Raw genomic sequence first — 15,046 nt, 5'->3', positions numbered from 1 at the left:
CTGTGCCCGGGCGGCCCTCCCTTTCTTCTAATCCCCGCTCTGGCCACCCTAGCCAGGCCACTGGGCAGTTTAGCCTAGACTTGTGAGTCGAAGACTCGTGCCCTCTTGAGGTCTTGAGGACAAATGAAAAGAGCTATTTATGTAGATTTTCTGCAATTTTTTCCTTGCTATTCATCAGTAATAAGGCCTTAGCTTGATGGGGGGCGGGGGCGGGGGGGGGCGGTGCTGGACACAGTTTGAGAACTTGTGAAAAATGCACCGACTTATAAAGTTGGCTTATTTACATGGAGTCTTTATGCAAACTCCTTGTGTGGCACTTCAGTTACTTAGGAAACTACGAGCTTCCTATCCCAAAAGGGACTAGTTGTGACAGAACCTTTCTTACCTTGTAAGTCATGCTAAGGAAAAATGTAAAACCCTCTCATAAGCAGTGGGATTCATAAGCAGTTTAGGAACTAGACGACCTATGGTGAGACACTTCTGCATCTTTTCTCTCCAGGATTTCAAAATGCATTAACTCAGGACAAACAAAGTCATGCCAAATGTTGACCTGGTCAGACGTCTGTTTTGGGAAAATTTATCATAGCTTTTAACTTCCAGTCTTTTATCCTTTTGCGGTCATCTATTTTATGCCATTGAATTTAAATTTACTTTAAAAGCATTCCTTAAATAACTAGCAGGTTCTTAAAAGAGTACAGGGAAGGCATAAAGAAATTTGAGAATACAGCTACAGACCACATGCAGCCCATGAGCAAGCCAGGGAACAGGAGCACTGTGAATTTCCTGCAAGGGTGTGAAATTTGCCATGGATCTTTGAAAAAAGTAAAGCATCTGGATCAGGTATAAACACTTGGGGAGGGCGGGGGTCTTTGCAAGGGAAGGAGACTCTTCAATAAAGTGTCATTTTGGGGAATGTTGGGGGAAAAAAATAGGTGATGTAGGTAGGAGGCAGCCAGTTGATAAAGAGACCCCATTTTGGGAGATTTTAAAGCTATGAAGTTTGAGTTGCAGGGCCCCCCCTACCTCTTCAAAAGAAAATTAAAAGGTCCCAATCAGCAGCCACCTAATTAGTGCATATGTTAAGCACTTTTTCTGAAGGCAAAATCTTGCTTATAGGCACAGGAACATGTACTTCCAAAGCAGAGGCCAAGGAGTTATTAGGCTTTAAAAACTGACAATTCCACTTTGGGAAACCAGCTTTTGCTAGAGAACGCTGCTGGTTTTCACCCAAGTTCCCTATGTACAACTTACGAAGAAGGACTTTTCAACACCAGCTTGTGAGATTGAAGTAAGTGGAAAAAATTGAAGCAACTCAAGCAGCACAAGTTCTGCACAGAGCAGTTTTGTGACTCAAGGAAATGTGTTCCCAGACCTATTTGCCGCTTCACAGCCTAGGAGTGCTGCTATAAGCTGCATCTTTGGCTAAACTTACAACTGGCATAATTATTTTTTTTTAAAAAAAAGAAAAACCTAGCCTTAGTGTAGCTTCCTTTTGTGCTGTTTTTGTACTAGAAGGACAGGATGTGATCTTTTGAAACGTGCCAGATGACTGAACAGTTGACATAATCAAGCAGCAACAAATGCGGTCTGACTTCTAGATGTTAAAAGGAACGGGACATTTTAATTCTATTTTCCTTTAGAGCTTTCATACCCTAGGGAATATACATGTCAATAATGATCTACAGGAGTTTCCTTTTTAAATATTGACGAAATTAATTTTAATAAGTTGCACCGTAATACTAAGAACTTTCCCACTGAGGTACAATTCCCACTGCTGTTCAAAAATAGAACTTTGAGGGTAAAAAATTTACTTTTTTGAAAATTAAGCTTTAAAAAATTTTTTGGAGATATTAATGCTTAAAAAAAACCTCTACTCATATTCTAAAATTAAGTTTTCTGGAACCTACTTCAACCAATAAATCCAGAGCTTAAATGCTATGTCTTTTAAGACTTTATTTTTTGAAAAACAGGTATTTCATACAATCTTTGCCATGTTAATGCAAATATGCAGAATGTAGGCATGTATTTTTTTTTTCCAAAAGATGCATTATGAACATTTTCAGGAAGCTGGTGTGATTTATTCAACTTTTAATCTTAAATACAATCACAAAATTATACCCATCAGGAGGCATTACAACCTTTTGCACAGAGAAGCCACTTTATTTATACAATGTTACTAGGACAAGGAAGATTCAGTTCAACTCAATTTGCTCTTATAATAAGGGTAAAGTAAATTAACAAGTAAGTGAAGTACGATGTTGCCACTGACATTACAGGTGGAAATATAAGGGAAATTTAAACCAGAAAAATAACTGACACAAGAACTTTAAACAGGAGCTGAAACCTGGACTGTCAGGAAAAGAAAGAGAAAAATCAGCCTGTTTTGAAAGAAAGAAAAACATTCTACAAGTCTGCATTTCAGAACATGCAATTCCTTATGTTTACCATCTTCAAAAGTCAAGCTAATTGTAAGACTTTTTTTTACATTAGCACAACAAACAGCTTTTCCCTGGTAAGCCCAGTCAAATTCCCATAGAAAGCAAGAGATCCTAAGCGGTTCATGTCATACAACTAACCCTTGAATCTATAAAGCTTCTTAGTCTCAGTCCATTTGCTCTTTTGTAAATAAGGGATGGTAATACTGTCACCCAGGCCTAAAAAGCAGGAAAAGTGCAACAAACCCTTAGAGGTTCATCATACAGTGAATTTCCCCTTCCCCAATGTTTGGAAAAATCCGTAATGCTAGCTAGTTTTTCCCCAGAGGAGGAAACTTTCTAATACAACCCAAAACTACTTTAAGTGACCCTTACGTTAACATATTCTACCTCCTTGATTTAAGGGGAGAAAAATCCTAGCTCTAAATTACTGGCATTTTGCAAGCTCAAGAAGATATAGAATGGAAGGTCATTGGTTTTCACATTCATCTAATTTTATGTAAAACAAAGGTACTTAAATGTGCTAATAATAAAGTATTCACTGATTTTCGATGCATATGAATAGGACTAACAGGCTCATTGTAGGTGCTTTCTTTAATATGAAAAGAATTGGGAGAAAAGAAGAACCAGCTCCTTTGATTTTCGTACTGCCAAAACAAGTAAGCCCCTGGAGTAACTGCGTATGTGGAGGAAGATAGGCTAGGAAGACTTTTCAATTTAAAGTACTGCCTATAATACCCCAGATTTGAAAGGACCTAAGATTGCACATCAACTCTAATATTTGGCTGTACTTGCATTGCCCTGCTCGGCATTTTTTAATGGCTCTTTCCTTAAATTTCACACATCAGAACAACCACAATTAAAAAACAAGAACAATGCAGGTAACACTAAACATTGGACAATATTAAGAAAACTACATACTAAGCCCTAGGTAATAGAGGCAAGTGTTAAGGGCAGAAGTGATGGAAGGTTTTCTTTGCATTATAAACCCTCACCCTGAACCTAGGGTTTGGGCTCTAAAAAAACCATTTAGGGAAGCAGATCAAGAGCTTGATTATCAGTTCTCACACAGAAATCTCACATACCTCACAAACAACGCACGACAAGTGTCAGACACAAACGAATCTTAATAATCACCTAGCAAACTGTGTTAACAACTCATGACCAGAAATAAGGAGATACTGCAAGACACACCAAAGAAAGAGTGAAAGAGAAATACAGACACAGCTCCATAAACTGCTAAGCCTCCACTGCTTTGTAGAGAAATCAACTAAAATTCAAGCAATTCTAGAAAGTTAAGACAACAAAATACCTAAGAAAAACTTCAATTTCCAGGGGTACTCTGAACTGAAGAAGAGGTTGTAGGTTATTCTGTACCCCCTGAATCGAGAGAGAGGGAAAGAGAGAGAGGGGAAAATAGAGGAGTGGAGAGAGAGAGAGAAAGAGAGAGAGAGGAAAAGAGAGGAGCAGATCCCTGGTTTTCCACAGTATTGTGTCGCATCAAAAATGTATGACTTCATAACAAGAGCACTCTTTACTTTACATTAATTTACAAGATAATCCCCAAAATGTAGCCCTGTCTTCTTAATCTGCTATTATCACAGGGCCTTTTACCACTGATTAAATCTCTAATTGTTGAGTTCTCTTAGAACAGTTTGAAATGGCAAGGCTCCCTGCAGAATGACTTCCCAGAGAAGGCCAAACTGTACAGACCGGGGTCCTGTTGTCCAGAGTACAGTAAAGAGCAAGCTTTGAAGTCATCAGTTATTCATATGTGCCCCACAACCAAACATGCATATGCCACACTATTCTCTGAGGGACCATTTTAAAATAAAAGCGATGGGTCATTTATCAGAGGCATATGTTTTTGCTATAAAGCTGTTTTGTTTTTGCTTGGATAAGGTGCCAGGTACCTCTGAAGGCTGAAATTCACAGGCAATAAAATTCACCTATTTATCTTCTTTACCAAAGAGGAAGCAATTTCTGAACACTATCTATAGGGACAAACTAGTGTGAACTGCTTTTCTCACCGTGATAAAAGTTTTCCCTGGTGACAATCAAGAATGTTGCTGAAAAGACTGTTTAAACTTGAGAGAGCAGAGATAATCAAGTGAGGAAAGCAACAGCTCCCGCAGCCTCTAGGAAATAAAGCAGCGTGCAAAACACAACATGGCATTATTATTCCAGATAGGTTGTTGTGATTGTGAAAAGAAGGTTCAAAATGAATGAAGAAAAAATTTGATGCACTAGGTTCCTTAACTTGCTATTGGACACGTGGGTATTGAAAAATACCACCTTTCTTGCAATACCTGTCAAAGTCTTAAAAAAAGCACTGATACTGAAATGCATTCTCTCACGGGTATTTCAACATTAAAGAGTGGCAGTCAGAATATGGAACAGGCCAGAGCTATGTGGAATTCTTCCCTAATACTTTTCAAGTTTGTCTGTGAAGATTGGCAACTAGAAAGTGACCAGTCTTAATCTCTAAAATGCAGGAAAAATGCATTCAATCAAGATTTTAATCATGTTCTACTTTGTGTTGATACGTGATTTTAAGAATTCTATTCCAGTCTGGATTTTTATTTTGGATCAACAATTGAGCTTACACAGTCAGTCAGTACTAAAATGCAATGCTAAATTTAAGGAAACCTTGATCATGAATTCACTACAATGTACTACTGAACAGCAAACTATTAAAATTGTTCCAAAAGTAAAGTACTTCACAGACTAATGACTGAACTTAATAAAAGATGTTGGCGGTTCTCACTTTTGCTGATGTTTCATGTACGTGTCCTAAAATGCCAGGTAAACTAAAGCACTTTTAATTTACTCCTTGTAAATTAAAAGTATCAAATGAGAAAACTGAATTAAAAAAACATTTCACTCTACCTCCACCAGAACATCACTTTATTGTTAATCTGTCATCAACAATGTAAAACTCTAATAGGTACTCTATCCTGGTTTTTAAAAAGGTAAAAGATTACATTGGATTAGCTACTTTCTATGAAAGAAACTACAGCGATCACAGAAGAGGGAAAATTTGAATGACTTCCAAAAAATGCACACTATAAGCAAAGGGGAGTGTACATGAAATCAAATGTCTGTTGGATTCATTACTTTTGAATGCACAGTGACAATTCTGGAAACTGTACATGATAGACTCACAGAAGTGACTTAACCAGAATTACATTTTGTATGTGATCATCAGACCTTTAAACAATCCTTGACTTTTCTATGCTATCAGTGGTTTTGGAGAAATTTCTCTTTATCACTCCAAATATAAGTTGCTACCAGCATCGAGACAGAAGTATATGAAATATAAGGATTGAAATAAAAGTGAATTTGAAAGATGGCTAATCTACTAGGATCAGGTAAAAGGGGAATGAGTGGGGGGCGGGGGTTGGGGAGGAGGACGATGGGGTGGTTTTTTTCCCTTCATTTCAGAAGTGAGTTCTTCCAATGTAGTGTATCTGTTACATAGCTCTCCATTTTCAGTCCATTTCTGAAATTCATATCGCATAGCCTTTTTGTACTTACTGGTCAACCCAACCAGTACTGTTGCCAAGCAACAGGTGTTACACGAGAATCTGAATGCATCAAATCTTCCTTGGCTGTGATTTCTTCGCGGCCCCAGTTTCTCTGTCTCTGAGCGGGGTTTGTTTTTCCTGGATTGTACACACAGGGTCAGGTGGAATGGAGTTCCAAATCACTCTGTGCTCCGCGGCATCCCGATTTCTTTCTGCAGCTTACCTCCTGACACGTTTGCAGCTGTTCTGTGGCAGAAAGACAATCTCCGTGTTCAGGCGGTGAGCTTTCTTTCTTTCACCCTTGACCCTGGGGTTGCAGGCCATGGTGTTGGGCGTATCCCTGAGTGCAGCTGTCCTGCAGGATTCACTTCCTAGCGCACCGAGATTTCCTAGGTTTCCTCAGAGTAAGCCCCCAGTTGCATCACCACCGACTGTGGTGTGGCTTTGGATGCCTGAGGCTGAGTTGATTCTGGTGATGTCTGACCTCGCTTAACCAGACTCATCTACTGTCTTACCATTCACACCCAGGCTGTCCAACCTTCATACAGCTGAGCCAAGTTATCTACATTAGTTGCTTCCTTAATGACATAGTCAACCTGTGAAAATAGGCAGGATAGTATTTAAAACCATTTAAAACTTGAAAGGACATGGTTCACGTATGAGTGATAGCAATTGTTTAAGAGTAAATTTCTAATCATTCAAATAATTACCCACAGGATGTGTAGGTGCTGCAGTGAAAAGAGAGCTTAAGTAAGCTGAGCTTCCCTCATAATGTGTGTCTTGGTAAAGTTACAACACCTTTGAGCCTTATGAATCCTTAGATGAAGAGAGTCCCCCTGACCTAACAGGTGCTCTTGGGGTGAACCATGTGAAGTCACCGGGTTAATGCTTAGGTGGTATATAAAAAGTGCCTCGCAGATTCTGGACCTCGAGTACTCAACAAATGTCTGCTGATTCTGACTCAGCTAAATTTTCTTTTACAGTAAGAGACATAATCAACTCTATATCCAGAGTATTCATCAGGGTCCAATTATATGGCAAATACTCAATATATGGCTGCTGAATTATAACCTACACCAAAAGCTGTGTGCAAAGAACTCTATACTCACCCCACTCATGGGATCCCCTTAACTTTCTTTCATATAAAATTTAATAACTGTCATACAAAAACCACGATAGCCAAGCATCCTTTAAAAAGACGGACAGAGAGCTAAGATGGACAATCATGGAAACATGTAACCCATTAATCTACCAGGAAGTTTCTGAAGTAAAGATACCCCTGACTCAGAACATTGTCCAGGGTTTCTGACAAGCTATTTCTAAAGAGTGACTCTTGACCAAGAGTTTAAGCTCAGGTTCTATACAGCAATGTAACAGTGTTTAAAATAAAAAAAAACCTTTCTTGCTGATGTTAAAATTGAACTGCAGCTGCCGAACCATTAGAAAACAGAATATTCAGTCTCAAATTTTTTTACCCCACAGAAGGAAAGGCACATTTGTAATGGAGAATTCAGGAGAACACTACCCTTAACGAAGTGATCTAACATGGTAACGCCAAAGATGGCAAAGACTGACATGTACCCCTTGCTGTAAAATTCTGAGAAGGACACACCATTGACATAGTATTCCTGCCAAAAATGTTGATTTTGAATCTAATCATGAGGAAAATATCAGACAAATACCAAGTGACGCATATCATGCAAATCAACTGGTCTGCACACATCAAAAATGTCAATGTCATAAAAGACAGGAAAAAAAAGGAGGGCTTGGGAACCATTCTAGATATTCAAGGAGACTAAAAGAGAACAAATATATGAAATGCGTGAGAAGCCTTGACTAGACCTTGTAGTGGGGGTGAGGGGTGATTTAGACACTGGAGAAATTGAATATGGACCGAATGTTAGATACCAGTCACCATCAACATCAATGTTAAGTTTCCAGAGTTGATAACTGTATAATGATATTGTAGCCATATATTACAGTGTTTTGTTTGGGAGACATAGGCTGAAGTATTTAGGCGTGAAGTGTTATGATGTCTGTAACTAACTCTCAAATGGTTCTGAAAACCTGTGTATATGCACACACATACACAGAAAGATGAAGCAAACGTAGGAGAATGTTAACAACTGGTTAACTAAGTCTAGGTAAAGAGTATATGAGCATTCCTACAACATTCCTATAGCTTGGAAAATTTTCAAAATAAACAGCTGGGGGAAAAGAATTCTCAAATTTATATATACAATTTTAATAACACTAATGAGAAAAAAATCAGAGTAATGACTTCAGACAAAGTGACACCCAAAGAACACCTGATAGATACTATTCCTGCACCCAAAATGATATGTTCATTTCATTTGAAACCTTCAGATAGCACTCTTTAAAATGCACATTAACTATCCTCTGGTGGAGAAGGGAGGGTGAAGTCACACCTTAAATTTCTGTTAAAAGAGGGCTGGGGAGAAAGCAAGGTGCTAATAAGGGAATCTAAGTAAAATGGTGAATATATGACAATTCCAGAGCTGTGTTACTCACAATCTTTTGAATCCTGCAAACAGACTTAAGTTCTTCATTTCTTGACGAATCACCAATGATATCGGTGAGGGGATCTTTAAACCTATACAGTTTTGGCTGCATTAAAATGTGTAGCTTAAGTTTAAAAACCAGTCACCTGTTCAGCAACTGACATCCTCCTATTCGGATCGACATCTCGGCCCTCTAACTTGGCTTTCACTCTCTTCCACACACTCACTGCATACGAGTTTCTCTCCTGCACAGCTATGAAGCAACAGAAACATCTGTAAGTCAAACCACCCTTTTGTATAAATATTTAAGGCATCCTTATTCTAACTAATTACCTTTCCCAGTTTTAGGGTCTCTCACGGCCTTTTTAGGACTACAGGCAACACTCTTGCCAGTTCCTGGAATGGTGCTTGGTGGAGTATCTGCTGATGTGGCAAGATTTTTCTGAATCAGCTTTCTAGCATTCTGTGACATGACATCAGGCTGAGTCTTCTGGCCAGTGTTGCTCCGGACTGCTATAGGGAGAGAGTTGGCAGCTCAGTTTATATGTAAGCAGAAAATGGAGGGGGACGAAGAGGAGAGCAGGGCGGCGCTTTCTCAGTCATCAACTACCAATGCACGGGCTTGAAAATAGATTATGATTTTACAACCTTAAAGTCCTTATCGCTTGAAATAGAAAACTGTTCTCCTAAAAATATAGCCTAAACAGCTGGACATTCAGGCACAAATTTGTACAATGATGCTCACTAGCTTGTTGTGACATCAAAAAACTATAAATATCCAAACTGCCCAACAATGCAAGATTAATATGGTAAAGTCATAGAATGGCATATTAAATTTGGCCACTAAGTCGTTTTTAAAAAGATTAGTTAATGACAGGGAAATTATCAATTTAATATTAAGTGGGAAAAGCCAACAAAAACTGCATTCACAGAATGATTCCAATTTGTATTATATGTGTGTGCATGCATACAGAGAAATAAATCAAAAAATACAGTGCTTTTACCTGTGGTTGGAATGGAACTGCAAATTTTTCTATTAATTACTTTTGTAAATCTCCTTAAGAGGCATATATTTTATAATCATAAAATAAATTATTTAAAGAGTATTTGAACACGAGGTATTTTTACTATCTCACATAAGGACTTTTTAAATTAAGCCAAAATTTCTTCAGTTTGAGATATGACAGTCTAGGGAACCCCTTTAAAAAGGTGATGACTATAATTATATTAGACACTTACAGTATAATTAAACATCTAGGCATCTATGTGTAGATCATTAACAGATCAAGATTTTTGAAGTAGGGAAGTCCTACCTGCAGCAAAGGATGGTTGATAAGTAGCAGATGACGTTGGACTCGAACATTCATTTGTTGCATCGGTGACTAAGGGTGATGCAAAACTCACTAAATTATTATAGATACTGAAATACAAAATAAAATGGCTTATTTATGAAATGCTTTATCAGATTACTTACAAATATGAACAAAACTAAGAAAGATTAAGTGAATTAAACAAAACCTACTATGCCAGATGTTTTACTTACAATTTTAAATTTACGCCAGAAGGCATTCTTACCTCTGACTTTGTGTTTTCAGTTCTTTCAAGGTGGGAGTTATTTCTTGGAGCATTTCAACATGTTCTTGACTCCGGACCTGACCCATCGCTTGGACTAATGTAAACAGCACCGTCTGAATGTTGTCCTGCCATGACTTATATTCACCCAAGAACTGCCGAACACTGTTCTCATAGGGAACATCTTCACCATCTGCCAGAGCAGCTTCTTCATCCTAGAATTAGGAAGAATGTTATTTGTTTCAGTAATTACTCTTAAGACAGTCACCTTTTGAATAACAGGTAATACGTGTTCCTCAAATATCAATGTGTTTTACAATTTAACTCCTTTTCTACAGGAATCTTGTTTCCATCACAAAATAAAAACTCAAAGGAAAAATAAATCCTAAAATTAAATGATTCACTGTTTTGTAACAAGGAAGTAATTTAGCCTTTTCTGGGGGCTCAGTTTCCTTACTATCTGGATTAAGGAGGACACTGTAGGGAAGATACAATATTTCATTCATTTTGGAGGCAAACTACACGAGTTTGGGAGTAAGGGTGGGGAGGATGAAGAGAGGCTGGAGATCTAAACTCCCTGAGACTAAGTTCAAGTTTCAGCTCCAGCAGAAGTTATGTGACTTTGGGTGAATCAATTTCTCTAAGCCTCAGTTTCTGTGTGTACAAAATCAGAATGCCACTTCCCGCTTTTAAAAAACGTGATGAAAACACAAATTAACTTAGTTACAAATTGGAAGATATGACCCCAGAGAAACTGGCTTTATCTATGTTATTTTCCTATAAATAAAACTACCTATAATTGCATAAAAGGAGGAAGTCACTGTGTGTCAGCGGTGTTAGTCTTACCTTAGCCATTGCTTTCAGGAGATGTTTGACGTCTCCGAGCTGCCGATTATGACCAGTGAGCACAGTCTTTATATTATCAACCAGATTCTGAATTGTTTCACAGACCGTTTCTATCTGCTGCTCTTTCTCTGTCTGAATTGCCCTCTGAGTGGACATGTCCTGTGTCAATTGTTTGTGTGCTGACAAAAGCCATTCAGAGCTGCCAATAGGATGTTCAAGACTGGTGTCCTAAAAAGAAAAAGCATTTGTTTGATTTAAGTATCAGCTGGAATAATATAAGATTCTTTTCTTCATCATCATCATCAAAAGGTCTTAGTAACCCAAGCTGATACAAAGAACCTCAGTTGCTAAGTCAGGAATTAATTACCTACAAAATAGTACTCAACAATAATTTAAACAATCTATGAAATACAAAGGAAGATTTTTAACTTTTTTGCGTAATCATACAGGGAATAAACGCTTTAAAGTTTAAGACCTAAGAAATATATCTGGAACAACAAAGATGATTCATATCCGGGACCCTAAATCCACTGTAAATCACTCTTTAAGATGAAATCAGAGCTTCCTAATACATAATCTAAAGCACACTCACAAAATATAAATGCTGAATTTATCAACTTGGTATTTCTGGACTTAACTCACCTGTCAGCACTCCTCTTCCACTAGCCCTCTGCCTGCTGCCCTGTTTTCAGTGCATCTGAGTCATGTGCTATACACTGTCTTTTGCCTCCCTTCTGAACCTCCACGGTACTTCTGGTTGTAGCTCTGAAAATCCTTCCACTTTTTTAAATATGTTTTTTTATTTTTCCTTTTTCTCCCCAAAGCCCTCCAGTACATAGATGCATATTTTAGTTGTGGGTCCTTCTAGCTGTGGCACGTGGGACGCTGCCTCAGCATGGCTCGAGGAGCAGTGCCATGTCTGAGCCCCTCCCTTCCACTTTTTCATTCATTGCATTATCTGTGTAAATAAGTTCCTTGGGGGCTAAGAGCAAGATTTAATCATTGTTGTACGCCTCATAAAAACATCATATATACAGGACACGCTCACTGAGTATAAACTGAGTGAATATATTAAATTGATTTTCAGGGTATAACATTGGCCTTATCATTTTAATCACCAAGTCTCTTCACTCCCACCAAGATGCAAGACTCACCACTCTCTGTAATAATCGAAGCTCTAATTCAGAGACTGAACTGTTAAACTGTGATGCAAATGAACACATTTGCTGACACCGTTTGATTAGTTCAAATAATGCAGCGTCCAGGTTTAAGGCTTCTGCAGTTCTAGTTCGTAAACTCTCAAAATGAATGATATTGCTGCAGAGGAAAGTGACCTATGGAGAGGCAAAAGAGAAATGGAATCACCACAATGAGGAAAAAAGATGCAATTAATAACATGAAAAAATACTACCTATTCATGTCCAGAATTCAGGACCAAAAACGGTCCTGAAAATGTATGAATGTACGACTCTTGGAAAACAGACCTAACCAGTATAAAGGCTGTAAATCACCGCACACTTTTTGTTGATGCTGTTTGGTGTCAGACGGCAAAATATACCTATGTATAATTAGGTAACTGTATCATCTACATGATTGTTTTTACACAGAAAACTTACTCTATAATAAAACTGTTATTCACCTGCAATTTGTTTGTTCTATGTCCAAATTCCAATTTGTAATATTCTCCTCCTGCTTCTACTTCTGCCTAACTTTACAATAAAGATCACAAAATACTAATTGGATATTTGTCAATATTAAGGACATCTACTAGGTATGATAATAGTAGTGTGATTGTGTTCTTAAATAGTCATTTCTATAGATACATACTGAAATATTTATAGATAAAATGACATCATATTTGGGATTTCCATTAAATATGCAATGGGAAGGAGGAGTGGGACGTATAGAGTAAATAAAATAGAACTTCAGTTGATAATTATTAAATTTTGGTGACAGGTATATGGGATATGGGAATTATATTAGCTTAATTTTGCGTCTGAAAATTACATGTTTGTTTCTGTTTTTTGTTTTTTCCTCCAATCACAACAAAGTTAATCTACAGCCTCTGGCAAAACTCAAGGTCATAAGACATTTTACTGCCATGTGGAAGAAATAATATTCCCATCTTTGGATCACCTTAGTTGCACATAAAGAGAACTTTAGACAAATATAGAATTAAACTCTTTATTTTCCAACAGAGGCTGAATCCACTTTATATTTATTTATATTTACATTTAACTGGGAGACAATAAGGGTCTAGGGCCCTGAGTTCAGCCAGCACTGTGAACTAGACGGTGGCTCTCAAGCTACCCCTAGTTATCCCACATGTATCTTCCAATCAGTTACATAATCCTGCAACAGAAAACAAAGGTGGCACACATGGCTCACAATACCTGACTCGCTCTTTGGCTCTCCTTAAGGACAAGATTTCTTCTTTCAGCTATTGTTGCTTCAAAATCTTGTAGTACAGGTGCCAATGCAGGGTTGGCACCACCCGCCCACTTGAGTCGCTGTTCAATACTTGCTTCAAGAGCTGCTAGTTTCTCCTATAAATGCCAGCAGAATCTCAGTGAATATCTGACACTCCACTTCCTGTCTGTTGAGCATTTTATACAAATACAAGAGAGCCTCAAAAGCAGCAGGATGGAGCACACACAATTTAGAAAACATCTTTAACAGTCACCTTTCGAAATTAATCTCAGTTTTGCTTTGAATATCTAAGGCTAAACATATCTAGAGGGCTAAGAGTTGGCTTTCAGTTTATTGTCTTAAAATGTGCAGAAGGAAGGTTTCATTTTTCACTTTTAAATAAGAGTCTTTACAACAAAACCGAAAGCCTACTACACCAACTTCCTATTGTGCTATCTATGAGGAAATTCATTTATACTTTCGATTGGGAAAGATGAAAATTAGATTCCCAGAAATTCAGAAGTTTATGAGTTATGGTAAAAATTCATCCAGATTATCACAAGGAAGTTTTATATAACAAAGTTCTTTCATTATTTATTCACAATATTTCTGGAGGAGGAATTCACATTCTCTCTCTCTTTCCCCAGCTTCTCTTTCTTTCACCAGAAATAAAGGACAAGAGTTCATTCTCATATGTGGAAAAGTAGGATAAATATGCTGTAAAGAAAAAGTATTTCAATTTTCAAAGAAGTGAGCTCCAGAAAAGTTTCATTAAAAATTTCTAAAATATTACAGAAATGATTATACTTGATTTCATACTAATATTAGTTTATAAAAAGAAGACGAAAATCTCAGTTACTACTGAGTACGTGAGATATAAGGATATACAATATAAAACCATCATCAAGACCAGTTTCTCTTATTTAAAGAGGGGAGGTGAGATTAAACATGTAGCTGAAGTGGCAAATAAATACAGTCAATAATAGTTTGGAAAAATATTCTGCTGCCTTTGGCATCACAGATTTCCATTAACTACACAACAGAGGTAAGAATGCCTCTTAAGCTTCTTAGATATTAATAACAAGCCAGATATAGTTGCTTATATATATTTCAGAAAACAAATTAAGTATTCAAGTTTTTCTAATCACCACAGTTCCTTTAATGTACAAAAGCATAGTAATCATCAAATTCATTAAAAACCTAAGATATTGAGTATGTCTCTATTTCTGGTTCAAAATATACCGCTACTGTAAGATTCATTTAACTTACAGGGTAAGGAAAAAAAGATATAAATTAAAAATAAAAGTGAAGAAAGATTATGCTCCTGTGGCTTGGAAGCCAAGGACAGGCATGTAGACATAGTGAGTGACAGAGCACTGACACTTCATCACAGTGCAGGCTATTTCTGACCGTAAAAAGCACTGGAAGGAAGATCTGACAGAACACACCTGAACTGTTGCAATTGAAGTTTCAATTTGGCTCAGAGTATGGAGTTTCTTTTTCATGCTGGTTAGGATGGCAGAACGAGGCGGAGGTGTGACTGACATGGCTTGTGGTCTATTGATAAGGAGATCTTCATGCTGCCACTGTTCAAAGAAGAAATGCAATAAAGTCAGCATGAAAACACCTTTAGATAAACAAGGGAGAGGAAGTGTGAGCTAGGCCAGGGGAAGAGAAAAACCTCAGCTGCAGCAAAGTGAGGTGGGCAGGGAAGAGTCATAGAACACACAGCACA

The 15,046-nt window shown here is 37.6% G+C and overlaps 1 protein-coding gene across 2 annotated transcripts in view; it reads right to left on the bottom strand.

The window, feature by feature from the left end:
* Positions 1–1,933: 1,933 nt before the first annotated feature.
* SMG1 (SMG1 nonsense mediated mRNA decay associated PI3K related kinase) overlaps positions 1,934–15,046 on the bottom strand; it is a 92,936-nt gene continuing 79,823 nt past the window's right edge. For both annotated transcript variants that reach the window (XM_070566653.1, XM_070566654.1), the window contains 9 exons: positions 14,760–14,897; positions 13,296–13,448; positions 12,057–12,236; positions 10,903–11,130; positions 10,060–10,271; positions 9,798–9,904; positions 8,818–8,997; positions 8,631–8,737; positions 1,934–6,558 (listed from right to left, as the gene is read on the bottom strand). In XM_070566653.1, the coding sequence (XP_070422754.1) occupies positions 6,481–6,558; positions 8,631–8,737; positions 8,818–8,997; positions 9,798–9,904; positions 10,060–10,271; positions 10,903–11,130; positions 12,057–12,236; positions 13,296–13,448; positions 14,760–14,897 (1,383 nt within the window). In that variant the 3' untranslated portion in view covers positions 1,934–6,480. The remainder of the gene's footprint in view (positions 6,559–8,630; positions 8,738–8,817; positions 8,998–9,797; positions 9,905–10,059; positions 10,272–10,902; positions 11,131–12,056; positions 12,237–13,295; positions 13,449–14,759; positions 14,898–15,046) is intronic.

The sequence above is a fragment of the Equus przewalskii genome, chromosome 12 (assembly GCF_037783145.1).
Source record: "Equus przewalskii isolate Varuska chromosome 12, EquPr2, whole genome shotgun sequence".
In the NCBI taxonomy this organism is placed as follows: Eukaryota; Metazoa; Chordata; class Mammalia; order Perissodactyla; family Equidae; genus Equus; species Equus przewalskii.
The sequence above is the reverse complement of the archived record's forward strand: the minus strand, read 5'-3'. Positions and strand labels throughout refer to the sequence as shown.